At 42.7% G+C, this 26558-nt stretch overlaps 1 protein-coding gene across 3 annotated transcripts in view; it reads left to right on the top strand.

The window, feature by feature from the left end:
- Positions 1 to 26558, top strand: part of REPS2 (RALBP1 associated Eps domain containing 2) — a 103798-nt gene that overhangs the window by 34124 nt on the left and 43116 nt on the right. For all 3 annotated transcript variants that reach the window (XM_074605673.1, XM_074605665.1, XM_074605684.1), the window contains exons 2-11: positions 3806 to 3929; positions 5947 to 6095; positions 7620 to 7743; positions 9656 to 9753; positions 11552 to 11690; positions 13660 to 13723; positions 15525 to 15667; positions 18514 to 18608; positions 23864 to 23933; positions 26070 to 26135. In XM_074605673.1, the coding sequence (XP_074461774.1) occupies positions 3806 to 3929; positions 5947 to 6095; positions 7620 to 7743; positions 9656 to 9753; positions 11552 to 11690; positions 13660 to 13723; positions 15525 to 15667; positions 18514 to 18608; positions 23864 to 23933; positions 26070 to 26135 (1072 nt within the window). The remainder of the gene's footprint in view (positions 1 to 3805; positions 3930 to 5946; positions 6096 to 7619; positions 7744 to 9655; positions 9754 to 11551; positions 11691 to 13659; positions 13724 to 15524; positions 15668 to 18513; positions 18609 to 23863; positions 23934 to 26069; positions 26136 to 26558) is intronic.

Genomic DNA, 26558 nt, shown 5'->3' with positions numbered 1-26558 from the left:
GTGTGTCACGCCGGAGGGGAGCACCCACACCCGCCATGGGAGGGCCTGGGTGCAGGCGGGTGCCTGGCTCTTGCCAATGTCCCTACTTAGCCCTGGCCTTTGTTTAACGATGCTCTCTCCTAACAAACTAGGGCCATGGCCCTAGGTTAAATTTCAGCTTGGTTAGAACACAATAGACTGTTTCAGTTGGAAGGGACCCACAAGGATCATCTAGTCCAATTGCTTGAGCAATTCAGGGCTGACCAAAAGTTAAAGCATGTTGTTAAGGGCTTTGTCCAAATGCAGGAGTGGGAGATGTGGGCAGCAGGATTGAGTGAATTAGGAGCATCCAGGGACAAGGGGAAGGAACTGAAGATGATCAAGGGACTGGAGCACCTCCTCTCTTATGAGGAAAAGCTGAGAAACCTGGGTCTGTTTAGGCTGGAAAAGAGAAAACTGAGAGGGGATCTCGTCAATGCTTATGAATATCTAAAGGGTGGGTGTCAGGAGGATGGGGCCAGACTCTTCTCAGTGGTGCCCGGGGACAGGACAAGGGGCAATGGGCACAAACAAGGGCACAGGAAATTTCATCTCAACATGAGGAAAAAATTCTTTACTTTGAGGGTGGCAGAGCACTGGAACAGGCTGCCCAGAGAGGTGGTGGAGTCTCCTTCTCTGCAGATATCAAAACCCGTCTGAATGGGTTCCTGTCCAACTTGCTCTAGGTGACCCTGCTTTGCCAGGGGGCTTGGACCAGATGATCTCTGAAGGTCCTTTCCAACCCCTACCATTCTGTGAAACCAGTACCTGCTTTGGAGTTCAGAAGTGGTACCGGTGCGTTGCCTGGCTCTCCCAGACCAGTGCTGGTGCTGTGATGGGCTGTCCTGGCAGCTCATCTATGCCGCAGGCATTCACCTCTGGTGTCAGCTTCTGCCATGGGACACTGGTAGGCTGCTGTCGGGGGACCTACTGGTGCAGCGGGACCCTACAGTGGATAGTGTTGTTCCCTATGGCAGCGGTGAGCCCTCTGCAACACTGAGGTCTGCATCGTGCCATCCGCCGAGGGGGATGTGATGTGCTTGTCTCTGTCCCGCATCCCGGCTGGGGCGCAGCTCTCCTCCAAGGAGTTCCCCTCCACCTGCTTCTTCCTCCCCGGCACACTCCTATTTCTAATCACACACCATCCATCTCGGACACATGCCAAGTGCCCTGCGTTCCCACTGGAAAATAAAAGAAGTAAGGCCAGCAACAAAGGAGGGGAATAAAATAATTAATTAAATAAATAAAGGCCAGAGTGATTTCAGAAAAAAATATGTGTAGAGGAAAGGGAATGGCAAATGCTGCAGGTTAATTTAAGCTGTCCTCGTACAGAGAATCAATCTCCCTTTTCATCAAACAGTAAGAGAAAAGCAAGCTGCTTGTGATCAAGGAATCTTGTGATCAAGGAATTAAGCCATGCATCTCTGAAACTCCCAGGAAGAGAAGGAAGCCAGAGCTCATTCAGTCAAAGCAGAAGCCCCATCCAGAGAAGAAAGAGTTTGCTTGAAGATATTTTTCTTTGATTAGTAAGAATTACCATTCCAAAACATTTGTTTTTTCAGTAATTTTTTTTACCTGACATTTTGCCACTCTGTGTGTATATATAGGTATACATATATAAAAGTAAATTAGAAAAAAGAGGCTTTTCATTGGTGCTGTTTGTTTATACATGTGACATGGGAATAGTTTCTGTTATGCTGTTGTAGCTTGGGAAGGATCCACGAATGGGGTTTTCCGGAGAGCAGTGCTTACCCATGAAGAACCGGCACAGCTCTACTGTTGTCCTGCATGTAGGCGATGCACCTCGCCAGCCAGGGGCCATTGCTAACCTAGCTGTATTTTCAGGAAAACTAATCAGGGCTTCCCTTTACATCTGGGGGGTGATGGGGTTTCATAGAGTCACAGAATGGTAGGGGTTGGAAGGGACCTCTGGAGATCATCTAGTCCAACCCCCCTGCCAGAGCAGGGTCACCCACAGCAGGTTACACAGGAACGTGTCCAGGCGGGTTTGGAATGTCTCCAGAGACGGAGACTCCACCACCTCTCTGGGCAGCCTGTGCCAGTGCTCTGCCACCCTCAAAGTAAAGAATTTTTTCCTCATGTTGAGATGGAATTTGCTGTGTTCCAGTTCGTGCCCATTACCTCTTGTCCTGTCGCTGGGTACCACTGAGAAGAGCCTGTCCCCATCCCCCTGACTCCCACCCTTTAAGTATTTACAAGCATCGATAAGGTCCCCCCTCAGTCATCTCTTTTCCAGACTGAAGAGACCCAAATCCCTCAGCCTTTCTTCATAAGAGAGGTGTTCCAGTCCCCTCATCATCTTGGTAGCCCTTTGCTGTACCCTCTCCTGCAGTTCCCTGTCCCTCTTGAACTGGTGAGCCCAGAACTGGACACAGTACTCCAGATGTGGCCTCACCAAGGCAGAGTAGAGGGGGAGGATGACCTCCCTCGACCTGCTGGCCACACTCTTCTTGATGCACCCCAGGATGCCATTGGCCTCCTTGGCCACGAGGGCACATTGGTGGCTCATGGCCATCCTGTTGTCCACCAGGACTCCCAGGTCTCTTTCCACCGAGCTGCTCTCCAGCAGGTCAGCCCGCAACCTGTACTGGTGCATGGGGTTATTCCTCCCCAGGTGCAGCACCCTACACTTGCCCTTGTTGAATTTCATAAGGTTCCTCTCTGCCCAACTCTCCAGCCTGTCCAGGTCTCTCTGTATGGTGGCACAGCCTTCTGGTGTGTCAGCCACCCCCCCAGCTTTGTGTCATCAGCAAACTTGCTGAGGGTGCACTCTATCCCCTCATCCAGGTCATTGATGAGTATATTGAAGAGGACTGGACCCAGTACTGACCCCTGGGGAGCACCACTCATCACTGACCTCCAACTAGACTCTCTGCCCCTAATCACGACCCTCTGAGCTCTGTCTTTCAAATAGTTTTCAATCCACCCCACTGTCCATTCATCTAACCCACTCTTCCTAACCTTCCCTATGAGGATGCTGTGGGAGACTGTGTCGAACGCCTTGCTCAAGTCAAGGTAGACCACATCCACTGCCCTCCCCTCATCTGTCCATCCAGTTTCGTTCTGACTTCAGTGCCTGGCTGAGGTTGGCTTGTGACCATCTGGGAGCTTCAGGCATGGGGGAATTGGTGCCAGTCCTTAAAACCTGCTCATAGTTGTTGCTGGTTTAGCTGTTGTCTGAATGTGTGAACGTGGAGCTGTTTGCTTCATAGAGGTGGCTGAGTGAAGCAAACAGTGAAGTATCTATAGAAATTAAGCTTCAGTGTGGAGACCGTATTAATTTTTCACAAAGAAAAGTGTTCGGCTCAAACGGTGTGGTGGGGTATTTCTTGTTTTGTGTTTATATTCCAGTTACAGTAGTTATCTGAACTGTTGCTGTGAGGGCTAATATTAAGTACAATTTTCTGCGAACACCATAGCTTCTGTGATGGAAATGTTTCTCTGGACTGTGTACTTAACAAGTTATCATTTCACCTGCTATTAAAATCCTATGTAGTATGAAAACCCACAAGTTGTTTCAGGATAGCAGTGTTACCCAGCAAGGCTTCTGAAAAGCTTAACAACTACCTACCTGTCTCTGATATACCAAGGGGAATGGGATCAGACAGCAATGTCCTGAGTTGAAACAAACATGCTTAATAGAAAACTTTAAATGCAACAAGCATTTTGCATTTTTAAAGAATTTTTTCTTGGTTTATGTAGAGGTGTTTGCATTCCCTGGAAGCGTGAAATGTATTTAACCAACCATGTGTCTCTTCTCCCCTAGATTACAGAAGTTTGTGGAGCCAAGCGCGTGGGTTATTTTGGTCCCGCTCAATTTTATATTGCTTTGAAGTTAATTGCGGCAGCGCAGTCAGGGTTCCCAGTACGGATTGAGAGCATTAAGAATGGTAAGTAGCAAATTTTGCTTGCAGCGCTACGCGCTTGTTTTCCACTTTCTGTAATGCTTGTCAGCTCTCCGTGGTGGGAAACTTTTTCTCCTAACGGGTCTGTGAAACAATTGCATTTTGAGGAGCGGAGAAAGAGCAGAAGGTAACGTTACGTTCTCGAAGTGACTGGTAGAAAATTGCAGTGAATTACACGCCTGGCAAAGCTGAGCTGGCATCCCCCTCTGGAAAAGGCGTTACCAAAGGAATGGCAGGAATGACAGCTGATCGGCGCTGGGGGTGCGTTTCTCCCTCACCTTCAGCCTCTGATCTTGACAGCTTCCCAGAGCGGGAGCTGATAGCTGCTGCGGGGGGAGGCGAGTTGTGGGGGGCATGGGCAGGTCAGGGTGCCCCTGTGCAGGGCAGCTTGCAGCACTCGCCTGTTCTAGCAAATAATCCTGCTGAAATAAATAGGTAACAGTGACAAAATCATCATGCTTGCTATCAGCAGGTATGAAAACGTGTATTAGGTGTAATTTGAAAGAGCTTTGTTCTTCCCCATGAATTGGCTGTAATATTAAGCGTACCGGTTTTGATGGAGAAAAGTGCTTCTTAAAAGAGGCTTATCAAACTCAAGCGATGAAGAGAGAAAGCAGGTCCCTTTTAGCTGCGAAACCTTGATAGTGACTAAATGGAAGGAATTCAACGTTTTTGCCTCGGTAATGCATGCTATATCTCAGCAGGGCGCAGGCTTTTTCACTTGGGCTCACAGCTTTGAACCGTTGGCTCCCATATCCCAGCTCGGTGTTGGAACCGTGCCCCGAGGCCGTGCTCTGGACCAGAGTGCTTGCCACCATCCCGCTGGAGGCAGCGGTGCAACCAGGCAGGAGATCAGAGAGGAGGTGGGAAAGGCAGGACCTACCCATATCCTCGCAGCCGGGTCGCTGCTCCAAGTAGCCGTCCCTGCTAAAGGCGGTGAAATGTAAAATTCCCCTACGTTACAAGGCACAGGGAGGGGGTGCCTAGGTATGTCCCATCCCAGGGGGGAAAAACCAGGCTGGCAAGCACATGGAGACCTGTGTGGGCTGAGCTCCCGTGGTCCAGAGCTCCCGACCAAGTGGAGGGGATTGGATGCAGCTGGCACTAAATTAGAAACCTGAACTAAGGGAGATTTACTGTGTATGTTTTACAAGTCCAGCATCTGCAAATAATCCACAAATTTGAGTGGAGAAGGGTACTTGCAGTCCTTGCATTGATATCCTGCTTACTTACTGTTACTGAAATGCTTCCAGTGTTAATTAAATTTTCTCTTGAGATGTGAGTGCCTTTAGAGTGGGATGAGTAACATGTACCAAACTCCAATCGATTTCTTTTTCTTCCTGGTAGCAGCTGGAGGTGCAAATGATGACGGAGGTGATGTATGGCTTCGCTCGGTTTTGAGCGTGGTATTATTTTTAATTGTATTGATCTTTCAGGGTGACCGTGCACAAAAATAAATGGCGTTTCTTCAAAATAATGGTGAATTGTCTTAAAGAGTGACAAAGTGCCACTCTTCTGCTCTGCAGAGCAGACGGGACATGGGACCTTTCGACACGGTCGTCTCACCAGGCCTTGGCGTGATCTCTGAACCCTACCATTTTTAATTTGTTCCTTTTATGATGGCAGTGTTGAGGATACTGTGATCCTGACTGATTAATTCATCAGTCCCTCAGTTTCTGTGGGAAACGATTCTTTTCATTACAGACAGTGTTCTGAAGGCAGGAAATGAGTTTGCCGCTTGCTTTAATAACGTGCACAAGGGTTATTTCTTTTTCTTTGCATGAAGAGATTATATATTAAACTAGTGAATGTAGCTTTGTGTAACATTCATGTTTTTATTAAGACATAAAATAATCACAGGAGTTCCAGACTTACAAATGTTACAAAATATAAATAGTACTCTTTTATAGATAAACTTTTAATTGGTTTTACAAGACGATACTGCTTAAAGTACTTTTAATGTTCTGTAGTCTCAATTGAATTTTTCTCTCTTTTAATGAAGAATTGCCTCTGCCGCGGTTTATGGCGCTGAAAAATGACAGTGAAGTACGTTACGGGACTCCAGCAGAACTCCATGGAGTTAAATTTCAGGTTCCACATGCAACTTTGGAAAAAAATTCCTACAAAAGAACAGACGAAGGGGACAAACAGGTAACAGGCCCGTCTCCTTCAGGCCAATGTGTTGTTAAGCATCCTCCTTTTGGGTCCAGTCCTGTAAGTGATTACACTCGTGGGCTTACTCAGTTTTGTAGTACTAGACAGGAAGATCAACTCCTGGCCTGCAAATAATCCCTGTCAGGGCTATGCTCTGATTTTGATGCATCCCAGTTGCATCCCGTAAGGGAATTTCTTTATATGAGCTTGTAAAAAGCTGTCAGCCCTGTAATATTCTGTATAATTTCTTTCAGTGTTGTCCTCCTACTTAGTCCAGCGCTGTTTCTTGGAGAGGAATAGGGGAGGAGCAGCAAGTAGAAATCTGTCTGTGAAACAGAACAGGAAAGCAAGCGACTTCTCATGGCCAGTATGATCCTTAGTCACTACAGAAATGCTCAGTTGGAGAAGAGGTGTTGAATCATGAGCTGCTATTTCTGGGTGGGATAGGGCCGCTGGGTTTTCTTCCATTCTGATCTCCCACAGGAGCAGTCTGGAAGAAATCTGTTTTTCTTTTGTCCTCAGTGGAACATTGTCCCAGCATCTGTTGTTCTGAGTTGCCAACTTAATAAAGCTGTCTAAGGGAGATTTGTATTACCTGTATTTAGAAGAGTTGAGAGCGCTTATTTGGATACAAGCGGTTTCACAGTGCAACCTTGATTTTCGTAATTTTCCCCACGCCTGACACCTTCTCTTCTGGTACCCTATCAGGTCATGTTGTAAATGGCTGATGGCAGGTGCTTTATCATCCCATAACGTGCACACACTTTTATCACACAGTGTGTTGGCGTGAGTAATGATGTTCCCAGCTTGAGGTCAACCAACAGGAATGAGCTGATGACAAGATACATGGATATGCAGACAATAACAGGATGAGGAAGAAGAGCATGCATGCCTATCTGCCTGTGTGTACTGACACTGAAGCAGAACGCTGCCCTCAAAACCCCTAGCTCCATCTAGGTTATCTGTGTTGTGCTGTATTTTCCTTTTTACACAGTAAACTGTTTCAGGATCACATCCTCTTCTTAAACAGCCTGTAAGTGGAGGTAAAGAGAACGCCGTAGGTTAGATACCCAGTAACACCTACAAATCCACAGAGTGCTTAAAATATCAATTCGCAGATTTAATTTTTTGTAAGTGTTTTATATGAAAAATGCTCTCCCACAAAGAACGCACTCACCCTAGCTAAATGTGTTATGTAAATTCAAAGATACTCACATTAAGCATTCTACATGTACTTCTTCAGACATCTTTTGGAAATAAAATACCTGAAGCTGTTCATTGTAAAGCTTTGCTATGGCATTGCCACGCTTTACCCCTAGAAGGTTCAATACCACATTCTGTCTTTACCAGCTTTTGTTTATTAAGGAGCCTTTTCTTGGAATTAAAGGGCCTCAGGGAACTACAGCGTTTGCCTTTTCTTGGTCCATCGTGCAGTACACGTTCACATTGCCATGCAGGATTGCTTGGTTGTTTTGCTCTTGTCTCAGAATTCCATTTTGTGTTGGTGTGTTTTTGAAATAGGAACCCAAGTCTCCACCCATGTCTCCGATCTGCTCACCTCCTGCTTCTCCGTCCACTTACCAGAGAATACCTTTAAGTTATGGATATGGTAAATCAAGAAGCGGGCTGGAGCAGCAGCATGCAGGTAGGATAAAAACTGGGATGTGCGCATTGTATTCAGTTCTTTTTTTTTTTCTTTCTTCTCAGAAGCATCCACATTTCAAATGCAATTGACAGTCAGCCCAATGATTTTAACATTTAATTAGACCCGTATTTTGGGAAACAATTCAATCACCTAATTTTGTTTGGATTGTTAGATCCTGTTCGCTTTCTGGTAAATTAGAGCATTTGTCCCTGCTCACAGATGAATGCTAATACCTAATCTCTGACAAGACTATGTGCACTCTGCTGTTTTCTGGGACTCTGTCCCAGATCTGTCATTGCTGGGTAGGGACAGGGGGGAGGTATTTTGGGTGTTGGTTTTTTTTTTTTTCCCTCTGAATTTGGTTGCAGTTGTAACTTTGGTGAAATTTCTCATGGAGTCAGCAGCTGTGCAAAGTGCGTAGAGGCAGTAGCATCCAATCCAGCTGTCAATTTCTTCTAAAATTAATTATTCAACCACTTGAATTTTTAAGGTGATAAAATCCTAGAGGTCTAGAACACTATGGTTATTTTCCAGAAAGGGAATTTCTCCTATTTTAACCCCACTAGGGATACTTCAGCCAAGTGCCTTCTCAGTGGCAGTAAGCGGGTAACACTTTATGGCCCATGCTGTACCTGGTGCCAGTCTCGGTGACATACTGGTTCTTCCTGGCCTTTAAGATTAGGACCCTTCCAGTTTTCTGAAGAGCACTTGGAATGGTGGGTCTGAAGGCCACTGCATTAGCGTAGGCGGCACAGGAGGTGCCAGCGCCATGGCACTGAGCTGCGTGAGCTGGTCTGTGCTGCAGGTCTGACGCTGAAACTGGACAGTGTGTCTTCAAGAGCAGCCCTCTGCACCGCGACCATGACTATGTACTCTTTTCTTGATAGTTTCAGAAGTTTTCCGTGCTAACAAACACACAGCAATGTGGCCTTCTGCCTAAATCTCCTTTCCAAGGGCATCTGTACCTTTCCCAACTTCCTTCCTGTGTTTTCTTCTGAAATTAGAAGTTGCGTACGCAGGCATAAAAATAGATACCAGTACAAGATAAGACTGCTCAGGAAAGCGAGGGGGCTAGGGGTATAATTTTTGAGGTCTTCCTGAACTCAAAATTTTTAAGATTTCTTGGTCTCACTTCTCATCGAGAGTCTTTTAAGTTCTGTCTTAAGACAGAAGTTTGTTAAAACTGTCGTTTTAAATAGGCTGGCAGCAGAAGTTCTTGTCTCTGCAAGGGTTTGCAAGCGAGTTGCCTTTCTGTTTGCATACATGACCTATTTTTAAAACATTGTTCTTAAACGTGCTGTTATGTCACCACTTACTATATTTGCTGCAGTGGAACATAAGTGACTTATTTTAGCAAAAGAAGTAATTGTTACTTTTCTTTACTAACTTTACTCCAAATAATGCAAAGTGGTGAGTCGTGTATTTTGATTTTCAACAGAAATTAGGAAAGAGGAAAGAAAAATACAAGGAAAATTAGTGGTTTACAGTGTGGTAGCATTGTCAAAGCATATTTTTTGCAGCTCAGTTGAATTATTTCTTCTTATTTGTAGTGCATTCTTTTGCTATGTATGAGTATATAAAACATATAAATGTGTAAACAGGCTATATAAATATATATTTCATGGAATATGTTTTTTTCGGAGTTTTTTTCAACATGATGAACAATGATTTCTCTTATCTAGTAGTACATAACTGACAGTTTCTATCAGTAATGTCTGAAGAAGAATGATGTAATGTGAAAGACAAGTACGTGGCTGGACTTCTGTTGCAGAGGACAAAATGGATTTTGATACTATGATACCAGGTTCAGAAGCTAGATTCTTGACCTTGCGGTATTTAATGATTTCCTCTAGCCTAGTGGAATCTTTTTGATTATCCTTTCATTTATGTACTTTATTTTAATTGTCTGTAGCTCCTTACGAAGTCAGACACTCTGCTCACCAGCAAGACGGACCATCATCAGGGAATTATGGACCCAAACCTGCACTCGCCTCTTCAACTCTTAATAGGGTAATGAATTGCATGTTTTTCATTAGTAGTACTACTAACAAAACAATAGAGAAATTACAAAAAAAAAAGGCATAAGAACTCTCACTTCAAAAATAAAAAGTGTTCTCCATGGTGTTTTTAGACTAGAGGGTGAAGTGTGCTTTTTTAGTGTATGAAAAAGAAAAAAACAAAGCTGATGGGAAGGAGAAATTAAAAGAAATAATCCAATTAATTAAATTGCTGAAGTTAAATAGAATGAGAAGCACCAAATAGCATAGATAGGAAAACTAGACTGAGACTCTTCAGTTCAAATGTTAAAAAAAAATAGAGGTTATCCTACCAAAAGTAAAACATTTTCATTTAAAATATATGAGGTTTCACAGAGATTCCTGCTTGATTTAGAATGCATCTGTAGCACATGCACAGAATTTATGGCTTAATATTCTGCGCATTCTGTTTTTTCACCCCAGTAGGTTAAATTGCATCTCAAACAGAATAAATGAATTTCTGGACATTTGTTTGCTTTTATGAGATGAGTCCTGTGTTTTCCTGCTGGTTGCAAAAGCATATCTTCCCGATGTTCCAGTATGCCTGCTGTGCACTTATTATGCAAACAGGTAGTTTGCCCTAAGGAAGGACAAAGCTCTCCTAAAGGGGAGTTTTTCCTAAGTCAGTCGCTCTCAGAGACTCTGTACCTTCTCCCTGGTGCTTAGCACCCCACATCCATAATAGAATGTCACCTGAGCCTCAGGAAAAGGTCTACAGGTAGTGTCACAAAATTTGTGCTAACTTGAAATGAAATTGGGTGCATTTGTGCAGCACTTCAAAATGAAAATCAATTTACAGCTTCATGACGTTGCCTGTTTCGGGGTTCTTTTGATGGATTGCAGAACAGGTGTTTTGTGTTTGATCCTTAGGAAATGGACAGGTATGGCAGAGGAAGTGTTGCAGAGCTGCTTGGAGCCTGGTTATTGTTCGTTCTTGCCCTCCGTTTTTGTAAGGGTGTTGTCATCCAGGCCTAAAGCATCTGAAATACTAAGTCATTCCAGCTTAACAAAGACACTAATTGTACCAGCAGCCCTCTTCGAAACACCACTACCCAACCTACAAAACATACAGACCTCCCTTAAACAAGTCAAGTCAGAGTGCAAAGACATAAATGAATAAAACGTACTTCTCCTCCAGAATATTCTTTTCCTCAAGGAGAATTTTTACCTAAACCGTGAGAAGTGAGGGAAGGACAAGGAGGTCTTTAGGGGTTTGAGCATCTCCCTGGCTTGGTGTAACGTGTGCTGAGTTACCTACGTGAGCTGAGGGTCCAGAAATGGTATAGCTGCGTAATTACAGCAGCACTTCTGGATTAAATATATAGTTTCTTAGCAAAGCTAAATTTTCATGCATTGTGCTGCATAAATACAGCTTTATGTCCTTTACTGGTTCCATCCCTTTCAGGTGTACAGTGTGTGGTTCAGCGTTGTAATGCATGGCAGTCAAAATGAACCCCCAAAATGAATCCAGGGGTCATAAAGTATGACTTGGACTTTCCTATTTGCGGTCAGCAGTATAAGATTTCCTTTTTCTGTTAGCTTCGGTCATGTAAAACTTCTTTAATTGCCTGGGTAAAGATACCTGATATTAGCTTCAGCTTTAACAGACAAGTAGTGGGACGGTAATCAGCGTGGCCGTTTCTGCTTCTCATCTTTTTAAAGTACGTGTCTGCTAATAGAAGAGAGCGAATCTGGTTTCTCGAGGTCGCCAGTGCCCCTCTTGGCCCTTCTGTCCCCCCGCCTGCGGCCGGTGCCAGTCTCCCTCCCTTCAGTCTCTTTCAGCGGAGCGGGAGCAGCCGGAGAGCAGCGCCCACTACTCGGATGACCCTTGGAGGATAACGGAGGAGCAGCGAGACTACTACATCAACCAGTTCAGGTCCCTGCAGCCCGACCTCAACTCCTTTATTTCAGGTAATTTTTACTGAACACCGCCCATGTTAAGTAGAGGGACCAGGCTGAGAGGCGCAAAGTGTTAAGTAGATAAATTAATTCTTTTTTTCCTCTCTGGAGGGAGTTTATGAGGAAGAGTTGATTGTGTTTTCTTTTTAAAGGCAGACAACTCAAAGCGCAAGCCAGTACTGTGGGCATTATGTTTTTCCCTAAATCTCCTGATTTTAGGAAAATAATTACATCTAAGAGAGAAGTGTTGCGATTCAGTTAAAAATTAAAATGATCTCTCACTCTGAGGGACAGTGGATCCCACCTGGAGTGTATATGGAGCTGAAAAAACCCTTAGGGTTGTGCTTTCTTTCTGAGCAGAAATGTGGCAGCGTCCATGTGATGAAAGCGAAGCATGCAGTTAACTGTCCTGTGTGGACAAGCCTGAGTGGTTATGGCTCTGAGGGACTGAGATTTTGGCCTTCAGGGTGATTAAAAGCAAGTCTTGGAGAGCACACATATGGTGAAAGTGTTGTTAATGGCGTATTGAGGTTGTGTTTCCATCCTGACTGCGAGGATCAGGCTGCTCGTGAGAGGAGTCACTGCGGGTGCAGACAGCTGGTCTGGCGAGGAAGGCGTCACAGGTTTTAAACAGAGTGGCTCTGCTGTATCACTGGGGTTCAGGAGGCTCAGATCCAGCCAGAAGTTTCAATAAATTACCTGCTGCTGACAGAAATTAGCGCTTTGCCAGTTCTTTGCCTCAGTTAAGTTTCCTTGTTATAGTTTGCTTGAAAGAGAAAATTGGTGTCGAACAACAACATTCTATTTCCTCACAGACTTATGTATGTCTGTAACTGTGTATGGGTGTATATTATATGCATATACAGCCTCTCAGGTAGCTGTACATTTTGCTTTATGTTGAGCAAGGTTCTCAGGCACTCCTTGCACATCCAGAATTACTGTTTATGAACGATAAATTTGAGCTTCCGCAGCATCCTAAGGTAATTAAGCTGTAGAAATCCTTGCTGCAGGATGATACAGGTGCTAGAGGTTTGCCCAGGTGTAAGAAGTTACTTGAGAAATCCGTGATTGAAAAACCTGTCAGAAGTTATTGAATATTTAAGTGCTGCCCCTGGTTGAGAAGGTTCCTGCATCGTGGGTGGTTGGAGGTTGGGGGATATTCCGGAGCTACGTTATTATCACGTGGCTTCGTCATGGTCATGTAGTCCTCTAGGAGGTGAGTCTTGGACCTGCCCCAATCACAGCTTGTCTTAGGGCCTGCAGAGAGTGAATGCGCAAGGGGAAGAGTGGTGTAGGCCTTGGAAGCCTCTGCATTACCTTGCCTTACGTTTTTGTAAGCCTATATCCAGGAAGGGCTTCCAGGCTGCAGGGATCTTGTGGTGCCTCTACAGCCTGTGTGTGTGGGATGGTGAAATAATGGATTTATTGGCTAGGAGAAGAATAAGAAGGGCTGGTGTGGCAGGGTGAGTGCGGATGCCTGCAGCAGGGCAGTAGCTATGTGTTATCTGAATCTCCTGAGTTTTTTCTTTTTTTTTTTTTTTTTTTTTTTTTATAACATTTGAAACACCGCAGAGAAAAGTCATGGTTGAAGCAGCATCTTGGGAGAGCAGTGCAGACACTGCAGCACTGTACTGCCACACACGTGGCTCCTGGGTGAAGCAGAGCCGTTTGTGTCTGTTATTTCATCATTGTTGACATACTAATTATGCTGGTTAGAATCGCTAGTACTGAAGGGTGTTTTCCATTTATTTATTTTTCCCATATGGAGGGAATGGGGAAATGAGGTCAACAGCTCTGTCTGCCTTTCTGTCTCACTTATTCACCAGGAGACAAATGGTCCAACAGCTATATTAGCATCCAGTTAATCTGAGCATCTCTCGGACGTAAAGAAACCAGCTGCTTCTGGCATGGCAGCTCTGGCCAAAGGTAAATAATTGGAGAATTAATTTCCAATGGCTGATAAGTTGCGGTTTTCCACCAGGTTCTGTGGCAAAGAATTTCTTCACAAAATCAAAGCTGCCCATCCCAGAGCTTTCTCATATCTGGTAAGTACTGTAATAATGTTGGGGATGTGTATCCTGTTTTTTTTTTTTTTTTAAAAGACACTTAATTCAAGAGTTCTTGTTAAATTTTGAAAAGTGTCTTCAATTATAATTATTGCTCTTATCTCCAGAATCACTTTCAGGCCCAAGCAGCAGGGTGCTCATTGATCTTCCTGACACGCTTGTTTTCTGCAGAGATGTTCGCCTACTCAGCAGGACTGGGAAGGTTTGAACAGCGATAAAACAGAGAGCTGTTCTTAAGTATGTTGTAAGCAGCATCATTAGCTCAACGAACTGACATTTTTCATGAAACGACACAGAGGAGAGGCACCTCTGGAATGTTTTAGATGTGTTGCTGGTTTTGCGTTTCTGGCTGTGTTCTGTTAGAGGAGGCCTAATTAATGCCTAATTTTTAGTAACTACAACTACATAATTCATCAGTGCTTTTCTAATGAACCAACACACTTACTTTTAATGAGCTTATTTAGAAACAACTGCAGATGGAACTGTACATGATAAAATTTGACAAGGATTCTATTATAATTTCATAAACAACATGGTGCTTTGTAATTCAGTGTCATCCTCGCATCTCAGAGAGGGAGAACAAACAGTTTTAAACGTTGATCAGAAATGCTGATAGAGGTTTTACTGTTATATATGCTTTTATGAAGAGAGATGAGAAGAAAAGCTTGCAAGAGCTTAAACATCTGTCAGGGTCAAAGAATATGTCTGGAATCTTTTCAAAGCGGATTGTCAGTTGTGAAAATAAAAAAAAAACAACTGAAGAAACATAGCGTTGGGGGAAGTAAATATTGGAAATTAAATTTAAGATTACTTAAGAAGAATGGATTAACCCAGTATGTTAACAAAACACATTTTATTTCTGTTGCTGGCACAAATTCTTTTCTCTGCAAAATTTAAAGAAACTTATTCCTTTCTAGTAGTTAATTATGATTTTGTCATGATGTGATTTATCAGGTTGTGTTGCTGTGTTAAATACATGGGATGTTTCAGTCTTTGTCACTGTAACCTCAACAGCTTGAAAAATGCTCCTTACTTTCAAAGAGTAGGAAGTTATATGTTTATTTGTTTTAGTCCATGTGCTCATGATAAAATATTACTCAGTTCTTCTAGAGAGGTAATTTATAAAGTTCTTGAACTTCTGAAGTCCAGTTCTAGTGTTTGAGAAGCGTCCTAGAATGAAAGAGAGAACCGCTTTAGTGAGAACAATTACATTTCAACTTGTCAAGAGCATTAATTTAGCTCTTTTCTTGAGACTGGTCAATAGTGCTAAGTAACCATCGCTGAAGTCCATTTTTAACTTTTTCTGCTTGAACTGGTTTAAGATCCTGCATGGATTGGCCAAAAGGTGCTTCCAACCATTAGGTAGCTAATTTCACCCTTGGAAGTGCAGGATATGTATTTCATGGTATAATATACACATACCATCATATTGTATGGTAAGTTAGGATCAAGTGCAAAGGACAGAGATGCTTGTCTTGCATTAAAATATCATAGAATCATAGGGTTGGAAGTGACCTCTGGAGATCATCTAGTCCAACCCCCCAGCCAGAGCAGGGTCACCCAGAGCAGGTTACACAGGAACGCGTCCAGGCGGGTTTGGAATGTCTCCAGAGACGGAGACTCCACCACCTCTCTGGGCAGCCTGTGCCAGTGCTCTGCCACCCTCAAAGTAAAGAAGTTCACATCAGGAAAACACAAAGTAAAGAAGTTCACATCAGGGAAACACATATGTTTCCCTGACGTAATGGCTTGGAAAATGTGTGCCTGTCATACCCCGCAGGGAGCTGAGCGACGTGGATTGCGACGGGGCACTGACACTCCCGGAGTTTTGTGCCGCTTTCCACCTTGTGGTTGCGAGGAAGAATGGTTACCAGCTGCCGGAGACGCTGCCGGAGACGCTGCAGCCCGAGTACCTTCAAGCAGGTAATAATGTCCCGGCAGCAGTTCGGGTTCCCGTAGCCATCTCGGAAATCCAGCGTGTGGGTAAGACGGGTTTCGTTTCCCATCCTGCAGGTAGGACACGGGGTTCTACGCTGCGTTAATGGCTCCCTGGTTGCTTTTTAACGCATGCGTTTTTAATTGTGCTTGCGAGGCCATTGCTGAGGAAGGAATGTATAAAAGCGATGCAAGATGTAGAGGTTATGTGCCCCTCAATGTCTGCCTTTTTGCTCCAGTGTGCTTCAGGTGTCATTACAGCTAAAGTGGCAGGTGATTTTCTGTAGCAAAGATAATCTAAAAGAATTTATATGGCCTTTAACTCTCTTGATGATTTTCCCTCTTGAAGATGTGATGAAAATGATACTGGACTGCTTTAGAACTTATTATGCTAATATATTTTGTTAGATGTGGTTGCTGATTGCATCAAAGGTTGATTTTTTTTTTGTTGTTTTTTTTTTTTTTGTAATTCTTTTTATGTAATCCACAGATTCTTCCATAAGTAATTTGCAATAATGACAGGGGGATTACAACAGTTTGTGTAGCACAAGGGCAAATTAATCCAAAATATAACATACCTCACTAACAACGTGCAGCGAGAGACCTGCCCTTTCATTTGTTCTCTTCAGTTATGTCTCTTTTAATTATAAATGAACATTGAAATATATACTGTTCCATCTAAAAAATGTGCATGACTTTCTAGGGCAAGGAGGATTAATCACAGATGATAATTACAGTGCTAAGGGATAATATTTAAGACCTAATAAAATCTCCATTAAATTCGATGACACTGAATATATTAAAAGGCAGGAAAAGAGCAAATCAAGCTGTAGTTAGGAAAATTAAATGTTCACCCTGTATCAGATTTGTGAAGTATTTTCTGGTGGAGTCATGTTTCTTATAATCCACTATCTTCATATCCAAGGGGAGAAGCTCCTGTAAAACCTGTACTTCCAAGTCTTCATCACTTCTAGTCCCTGTAATTACATTCCCTTGTCATAATTACAACTACCCTTTTCCCTTCAGGACCACCACTTTGTTCACTACTTTCATTGCCTATTCTCACCATAAATTAGCCTGTAACCTCCTCCATGCAGGTTCTTGTTGGCTTGTCTTCACATTAAGCCTTTTTGGGTAAAACTGCAATGGAAATGGCTCTCTCTACTAGTAAGGAATCATTATGTCAATGGGAGGAAGAGCATGCTGAGCTGTGATTGTTCCTTGGGAGTCCTCTTTTTCCCAAATTTGTCCCTTTCAGCACAGGGATCTTTACCATTTTCTTAGATGATTATTGTTTCACATGTTGCACACAACCAAGCGTTTTAGGCTGCTCTGTGTGGAAGAGGAGAAAGGACTAATTGTTTGTTGTGGACCTTCTAAATACCTCAGCTAATATGCTAATTCTGGTTAGCTTGAGGGTCCGAAAATGTCTTGCGCTCATTCTGCTCCCTGGTCAGGATTCAGAAATCTGTCCTTTCAAAGACTTGCGTTTATAAAAAGCAGAACATTTCAACACACTGTGATACCGTGAATCACAAGAAAGCATAGAGCCCTGGTTGTATCAACTTTGGAAATGAAAGCCTTGATAAGTAAGCAAGTGCCTCATACACTTACCTAAAACGTCTAAAAAAATTTCTGAGAGAGGGTTTTTGTTTTCATGATTTGATTTCTGTGAAACTTAGATTTTTAATTTTTTTTTGGCTTATTAGGAACCTGATGAAGATTACTGGAAACTCATTTTCATTAGCTTATTGCATTAGTTTCGGAATGAGGCAGAATTTGGTTCAAGTGAAATATTTGTGTCTGATATGAGCGTTAAAGCTTCAAATAAAGTGGCTGGGAGAGGAAGACAAATTAACCTCACTAGTTTTATGGCTTTTTCCATAAACAACCGCAAGTCCAAATACTATTTTGGCACAGCCCCATTGACAATTTGACCCTCCGCCTTCTTTTCTGGAAGTTTTTATTACAACAAATTTACAAAATGCATAAAAGACCTGTATGTAACCCACTGTATTGTAAATTAAGACAGATTTGCAAGAGCTTAATTTATTCAGATAAACTGGATGCTAGCCAGAAACTAGAAATTTGGTCTGAGAACTGGTTATTCTGCCTTTCAATACATTGATCTTAAAGAAAAAATGTTTTCCAGCTGTTACGACAGATTTATCTCAGGGGAACTATCAGCTGAAGGACCTCAGCTTGTGGAGTAGAAATGACATTCCTATGAATATTGTTCCGAGAAGTTAGAGTTGGTTTTTTTTTTTTTTCCTTTTTTTTTCCTTGCTCTTGATGCTATTTAGGTAAAGAATATCAAAGGTGGTACTGCAGTAACTACTGTGTTTGACATCTTTGCTTTTTGCTAGCCTTCAATTTTAGTGTATAATGTAGATTCTGCTGTACTTTTCAGTATTCAAAATATCAAAAATTAGAGTTGAGGGTTTGGTAAGTACCTTTAACATTCCTAAGCCAGCAAGGTGTAAACTATAAGGCCAACTAATTTGATACTAAACTGTGAGGAGGAAAAATACAAACCGACAGTTGTTGTTTGGCAGTTAATGTTTACTGAGAATCACTTCTCCCAAAGTTCACAGTTATTTCTACAACAGAACTTATACATGCTATCCCTTTCATGGCAGTGAATTATTCAAAACAGAAAGATTTTCTTAATGGTTTTTGTCATCCCCGTGGCTTATAGATCAGTTCTGACAAGTAGAAACGAACGGCAAAATGATGCTGGAACAGGTTTTTAAGTGTGTATTAACCAAAGACTTGGTATGACTCTTTTTTTTTTTTCTTCTTTCTTCTTTTTTCTTTTTTTCTTCCCCCTGCAGCTTCTCTGAAGCCCATGCGTGACTGCGCACTGTTTGATTCTTATTCTGAGTCGTTGCCAGGCGGTCAGCAGGCTCGAGACTTCAGTCGGACGGAGGTAAGAAGGGGTAGGCAGGGTAGTTACCTTGCCGGGCACAGAGGGAAGAGCCCAGCTTCTCAGTGACTGCGGTGTGCCGAGCAGCGGGACGTGCGAGTCTTTGAGAGGACTTAAGGAGTCTCTGAGTTGACCATTAAGCCATCTCAGTCCCCTCTCTCAGCGATTCATTCGGTGTGTGGAAAGGGCTGACAGCCTTTTCGAAAGATATTCCCATAAAACAGAGTTCACGGTAGTCACGGAGGGTCTCCAACCTGGCGCGATGTTGGAGTCTGTGCGCAGAAATGTACTTTACCTGTTTGTGTCCCCTCCGGCGCTGGGAGCCAGCCACGAGGGGCAGAGCCCACGCTGCGGGAGGGGCACAAGGACAGTGCTCAGGGGAAATATCTCCTGAATCTGAATTGATCAAAAATGTCAGGTTTCGGGTGCAGACCTTGTTCCAGTCAGGCACTCCTGACCACCTCGCTCTTGAGTGTTTCTTCCATTTACAGTGCTCCATTCCCACACTCGCTCCCCCAGTTTTGACGATGAGAAGAGTAATGTCTTGGCTTGTCCTGTTTCCTTCTACTTTACTTCTTTGGAGACTGAAACTATCCCAGACATGGTACAGTATGGTCAGGCATAGTTCTGCTGTAGGTGATTCAGTCTCCATTTTAATATCCAGCCCTTACATAGTCTAAGGATCTATGTAAAGGTCTAGAGTCTAAGATCTAAGGGTCTAGGTAGCAACTGTAAGGACCTGGGAGAGTGTTTTGAGGGAAGAATGGAGATCCGTTGTAGCACTATCACAACAGGTACCAGCCTTGTGATGGAAGGCTGTTGCAAGCAAAACTAAATTAAGGAGAAGAGTTTATCACTGAGGTGAAAGAATGAAACTTTAAAGACCCTGTAAAGCTGAACTAACCATGGCCAGTGAGTTGTGCCTGGATATTGCAACTCTTGAGTATGTACACTGTGGGATTTAAGGGGTTAGTATTTAAGGTAGTGAATCAAATAGCAGACTGACTGCGAGACTGGGCCCTTCTGACGCTGTTTCCAAGTTAAAAAGTAATGGTATGTCATGCCAGCTCAGCAAGGCTGTACTCCAGTTATTTTTTTGCCCTGTACCTTGCTCTGGGGAGGTCCTGCATCAGAACCCAGCTGTTCCCTCCACAAACGGCACCCCCAAGCAGACTCTCTTAAGCTGCTACAGAGCGCAACGTTCACTTTGGGCAGTGCTGCAACCATCGCTTTGGGCATCCAGTCTGTCTCCTGGAACTGTTAGAAAATCATAGAATCATAGAATGGTTCGGGTTGGAAGGGACCTTAAAGACCATCTAGTCCCAACCCCCCTGCCATGGGCAGGGACACCTCCCACTAGACCAGGCTGCTCAAAGCCCCATCCAGCCTGGCCTTGAACACTTCCAGGGATGGGGCATCCACAACTTCCCTGGGCAACCTGTTCCAGTGCCTCACCACCCTCACAGTAAAGAATTTCTTCCTGATATCCAATCTAAATCTACCCTCCTTCAGTTTGAAACTGTTACCCCTCGTCCTATCGCTCTACTCCCTGATAAAGAGTCACTCCCCATCCTTCCTGTAGACCCCCTTTAGGTACTGGAAGGCTGCTTTAAGGTCGCCCTGGAGCCTTCTCTTCTCCAGGCTGAACAACCCCAACTCTCTCAGCCTGTCCTCATAGCAGAGGTGCTCCATCCCTCTGATCATCTTTGTGGCCCTCCACTGAACCCGTTCCAACAGGTCCGTGTCCTTCTTGTGCTGAGAACAATATCTGTGTTCTCCCCAGTGCTCTCCCTGGGTTGGTGTTGCTCTTTGTACTGCAGCTTGGCCAAAGCACAGCAGCCATATCGGGTGGTGAAAGCAGCACTGGTGTTCTGGTAGCGCGGATGATGGTGCGTTGGCAGCATAGGCAGGTCCTTCACCGTGGCCCAGCAGCCTGGTCCCTTGTGTGTGGCCTTATTTTGGGAGGGTGGTTTGCAGGGGGCTGTGAGTTTGTGCCACAGGCCACGCTGCGCTGGCACATCTTCACCATGCCGTTGCGTGGCAAAGCTCAGCAGCCCCATGGGAGCGTGCCTCATTAGCATACATGTGCATTGCTTTGCAATTTAAACAAGCATAAAAGGCAAAATTCAAGGCGATTTGCTTTGAAAACTCATTGGCTGATGTCAGTATGTGTATGTACATATATATCTAACTCTGTTTCCAGACTGCAGTAACAGTCAACTGAGTATTTGAGTTAATGCACTGCATCAGCTTGAGATACTAGTTTTTAGAGAGAATTATTTGTCTTCTGCTTAAAAACTGCCACATCCCTGTTGGGATGGTTTTGTCAGTAGGTATGACCCCTGAGTGTCAGCTTCTCTCTTTCACTTACGTTTTCACATGCATATGTAAAAAAAGATAGCTATATAACATATATTTTTAATATAATTTAATTATAAATACATTCATAATTATGTATCTTTCGTACACATAACTAAGAAGCTTCAGTTTATGTAACTTCTTGACTTTGGGATCTGCTTCAGTATCTCTGTGGCCTAGGGAGCCCTTGTTTTTGTTAGGATACTGGCTTCGCAAATCGTTACCCAGGTATGCAAAGCGGTCTTTGGTTATTGCAGAGTTGTGAGGAAGTTTGCTCTTTAGTAGCGCAGGCTTTGGGACCGTGAGATCAGAACTTTGTTTTCTGTATTTCATAAAGCTCAGAAATCTCGCTTTCAGAGTCGTCTTGTGTTTCTTAGAAATATCAGTAACTTAACCAACACAATTTTATAATCGTATTAAATGTCTGGTTTTTAGGCTCTTCTGGTTTATGGTCCTTGAATGTACGTGCAGAGTAAGGATAAATCTAGGAGGAGGTGATTTCCTAAGCAATTACATTGTATGGGGTTTTTTTTGCTTTTTAGATTTTTCTGCCACAGTGGAGATGATAATAGAAGAAATATTATAGCAATAATTAAATAGCTGTAGAGGCTATACAGCACAGAATATAAAAAAGGCCCAAACAAGCAACAAGTCCCTCGTTTTATGTTTAATTTTCAGCAGTTAAGCTTTCAGACCTCTTCTGCCTTATCGCTGCACTCTCCTCCTTGAGATATTCTCACCATAACTTCAGATTACTGTGGACTATAAAATCTCTTCTTAAAACCGATTTGAGAAAGATTTTGACTTGATTTTTTTTTTGTTCAACTGATGTTTTTATGTTCAGAATTAATGCACCGAATAAGTATCGTTTGGAAGGTCAGTAATTCGTCTCCCATTCATCTCCCTCTGTGGGAAATGCAGTAATTCACTGTTGCAATTTAATTTGTAGCTTGGCTACTTGAGGAAATATAGTTTAGATACTTCATCACTACGTTAAAAATATTATATTATCAATGCAATCAGTTATGCATTATCTCCATGTCTTTGTCTCTTTCCACCAATCATCCATTCAGGCTGTTTAATTTAATTTCAGAAGACCATTTTTACCGTGACTGCTGAGCTACAGTACTGCAATACAATGCAAACAGTTCTTGAATGCATCCATAAATAAAATAATGGCAGGAGACAGGTCACCTGAATGCTAGGGTTTGTTAAACTTACAAAACACACAGAGACTGCTAATGTTATGCTCGGGAATGACAAGGGTGACTGCTTTTTATTAACCGAGGAGGTTTTGTCGTCCTGTATTTTTTTCTCAAGCTTTTGTCTCCCATTCTGGTTCTGGTCTGTCTTTTCCTTTTTTTTAATTTATTTTTTATTTCCATTCTTCTGGCTCTTTTCCACAAGCTTTCTCGCTGCCAAAAGCTTAAAAGATAAGACGCAAGATTTCACACTATATACATAAAATGACTGTCTGGGGCTGCTCTAAACTCCCTCAGAAACGTCGTGCTCGCAGTTCATTGAGAGTCATTCCACAGATTCAAGCGTGCGCTGAATTAGGCCTTTAGTCCGATGCTCTTTAGAGTGTGAGGTGAAGTGTTTTGTTCAAACATTTTCAGAAGTCCTCAAGCCATATTTTTGCTATGTTGCTTCCCCAGAAGCATTAGGGAATCTCACGTGCAACTTCATGAAATAGATCTCATTGCCCTTTACTCTCAATTACTCTTGAGTTACTGACTTGAGTTGAATTACTGAGTTGACAAATCCTTGAATTACGGACTTGAGATTTTGTTTGTGGTGTTCTTTTTAATGTCATCAAAATCTATGTTTCTGAATTTTACTTTATTTTTTTAGGCCAAATGGATTGTAACTTCTTGAATGCTCACTGAGAAAAAAACTAGCATCACTTAACATTTAAGGAAGCATGGCGACAAATTTCTGACATTTTGCTTTATTGTGGTTTTGGCTGCAGAGTAGAATTTGTTCCTGGTTCCTTCTTGTGAGCTGCGCAGCAGAAGTTACAAGAACAAGAAATGCCTGTATTATAAGTTGCTACTGAAATAAAAAAAAGTTAAGGAATAAGACTGGGGAGCAGTTCCCTGTTTTCCCATCAGAGGACAGAATGGGCCTGCAGCAGACATGCTGATGAAATTTGGTTTTCCCATCTCAATGACTGCCTGTTGAAAGAAAAGAGTAGTCCAAGGATAACCAACCTCAGCCGTAAGACTTCAGATGCAGAACTGCTGGGCCCTGCAGTACGGCTTGAGTTTTGGCTGGAGAGGTTGTTCTGATGGAGACTGACTCTTGTGAAGGGGCTGGAGAAGGTTTCCTCAACCCTCACACTGGTGTTACACCCCAAAAGAAAAGAAAACACAGAACAACATTGCTCTGTTCCAAGAAGTCCCTCCTTACATATAGTCCTTACTTCCTTGTGAGTCACTGTTGAAGTGCTTCTCAAACTAGTTTCAGGTGTGGAACTGCTGTACCTTGAAAAGCAGAGTTACAGTTGTCTTGTCGAAGGTCCTCTGTGCTTCTTTATTTTGCAAAGCAAATCATGGTTGTGCTGGGGAGGTTTAGACTGGATATTAGGAAAAATTTGTACACTGAAAGGGTTAGCACTGGAACAGGTTCCCCAGGGAAGTGGTTGAGGCACCATCGCTGGAGGTATTTAAGAGACAGAGTGCTTAGAGAGATGGTTTAGTGATGGTTTCTATCAGAGTTAGGTTGATGGTTGGACTAGATGATCTGAAAGGTCCCTTCCAACCTAAGCGATTCTATGATTCTATGGTCCAAGAGAGAATATCACCTTTGTTTGTGTTGGTCTGTAGTCTTAAATATTTGACTGTGGAAATGTGGGTGCTATGCCAATTGGTGTAATAAATACATCTTCTTTCTTTTAGAAGGCATCAGCTGAAGAGGTACCTGATAACTCTGCCCTGTTACAAGATGCAAAGAAAGAGGACAAACAAGGTATTCAAATAAGTCACTCCTCCCCCCTCCCCCCATTATGGGTATAAGTTCTGTGTGTTAGTAGTAATTCCATATTTTTGCTGACAGAAACAATGGTATTTTTAATTTCTAAGCTGGCTGCATGTTGCTATGGATTTAAAAGCAAGACGTTGCTTTTGTTGAAGCTGAGATGAAGACAAATAATGGATGCGCTTGCTTCAAAGTTAGTTCTATCATATGTGAATGGTATGAAATGCGCCTTCTAAAATATGTCTAGCCCTAAGGCAATTAATGTTACACTTCTCATTTCTACAAAGTTGTAATTGTTATTAGGAATTTTGTAAGAGTAAAGACTACATTGTGCCAAATTTTGGATTTCCCCTTGCGCAGGAAATTAGCAACACTTCAAAATTAGTTTTGACTCCTATTAAAAAAAAAAAAAAAGTCCCTATGTTTTCTTGCAAAACAAAAGTTTTGGACAAACAGGATTGAAAATACTGGATTCATTTATTTCACTTGAAATCCATCAGCAGCAAGCCGTCTGAAATTGAAGTGATTTTTTTCTTTTTCCGCTCAGCAGCTGCTAGGGCTTCCAGAACGGGCGCTGGCTCATCACGCAGTCATTCTCTGTTACGTGCCCTTTCCCTGACCTTTCAGGTTCTCGCTTGCTGTCCCTGACCCTCAGCTGTGGTAACAAAACGGTTGGGGGTGTTTTGTTGCCTTATTCTCAGAGCTGTTGGTTAGGCATTAATTGAAAAAAAATAAAAATGATGTATCTTGACTTCACAGCTGTCCACATGCTCAGAGCTGTGGGACCAGGTAGTCCATGTTTCTGAACCCCCTTCCACACTCCGCTGTGACTGAGTTTGGCAGGTTCCCAGTGTCCCTGGGTCAAAGATAGGTTGTCAGATTTGATGGGTGTTTGTAAAACATTTTGACAAGTGAGCGTAATCCAAGAAATTCACGTTTTGTTGACAAGGCTTGTTTTGCTGTAAAATTCATAATGGGCAAGAGCAGGACTTGGACCTTGAAGGTTATTGCTTTCGTATGTCTAGGGCAGATTTAATTCTTACTTGGGGAATCTGTTTTTCTTCCCTGTGTAGGTGAAAAACTTGTGCTTTGCTCTTGGTAGCTGAAATGTTAAATCAGATGGCAAGCTGCTTTGCTACATGCAGTCCTTCAGGGCTGAAGATTTGCTGTATTTATGACACAGATTCTTACCTTTTTATCCAAAGAACAAATGCTCTTGTTTTACCATTTATTGCTATTCTGACAAATGAAAGAGCCGATTGCTCTCCTGACTGAGGAGATCTCCCCAGAAGTCAAGAACCTGTGGTTCAGGACTGTAGAAGCAAATTTTCCTGCATTTCCAAAACTATACAAGTATATTGGCTCCATTCTGTCAGGTTATATTATAATTAAATGTGGAAGATAATGTAAATAGAACTGGATCATGAGAACCAGACTCTTCCCACATGTTTTGTTTGATAAAGACAGATGGACATGGGGGACTTCATTCCAAGTTGTCGTTTATAACACTGTGTATTACAGTACATTAAAATACACTACAATGCATTAAGAATGCCTTAAGAAAGTCATTAATAAAGGATGCGTAGGCATCAGTGGAAGGGGAATAAGCACAAAGATTGGGATTTCCTAAATTTTAACCCTGGCTGTGTTGGTGCCATATGGCATGCCCCGGAGCAGGCTGGTGAGGGCGCAGTGGTCAGAAGCGGCCAGTCTCTTGAGCATTGTGGCTTTCCAGGTTTGTAACTGGGGGACAGATGAGTCCTGGCTGTGCCAGGTGTCACCAGCTGCTGTCTCTGTGAGAGCACCTCATCTCTGAGACAGAAGTCCATAGATTTAGACACCCGTTCCACCCCAGTTCTCAAAATTTGGGATTATTTGGCAATTTGGGCACAGGCCCTTCTGTTCATCACTCTTGTGCTCTTAAAAATCGTTACTTTTTTGAGTGCTTGTGTGTTCTGAGGGTATTTGTCTACTTCTGTTTTCTTTTTGAGTACGCTTTGCATTATTAGACGTTCTAATTAATACCAGTTTAGATGCTCCTTTCTCAGAGCTGATACCTGTAGATTTTACCTGCACATACTTAAAGTAACTTTTGTTGGTTTTTTTTCCTTTTTTTTTTTTATTAAGCTCTCAAAGTAAGCACTCCTCTCAAAACGATACCAAAGGAATTTCAGCACTTGACTGTGAAAACAGGTAAGAAGAAAAAAGTTGGCGTGTTACTTCCATTAGAATTTTGATCAAATATTTTTATATCACAGTAAGCCTAAATTACTGTAATTTGCTTAATTTTTTTAAGATCCTTTTGCTCTCATACTATTTTACTACTGAAACTAGCTTTTACCTCATAATGACTACTACTTGCAAAATTCATCTTAATTAGTACTTCAGGTTGTCAAAAGTTTGGGGTTTTTTAATTTCTTTCCCTTGTTGTTAGTGGATGTGCATTCTCCATGTGTAGGAAATGTTTTTAACGTAGCATTTTGTAAGGAGTCTGAATTTTGGGTTCTTTTGTACTACAAACGAGGTGCCAGAGCATGAATATTGTACCTCTTGATAAAAGCTGCTCTGAAGTATGGAATAAGTATTCAGTAACTATTCTGAAATATGGTCTGTTTC

This window comes from Larus michahellis, chromosome 1 (assembly GCF_964199755.1).
Source record: "Larus michahellis chromosome 1, bLarMic1.1, whole genome shotgun sequence".
NCBI classification, from domain to species: domain Eukaryota; kingdom Metazoa; phylum Chordata; class Aves; order Charadriiformes; family Laridae; genus Larus; species Larus michahellis.
Note: the sequence above shows the minus strand (reverse complement) of the source record. Positions and strands in the feature narration are given on the sequence as shown.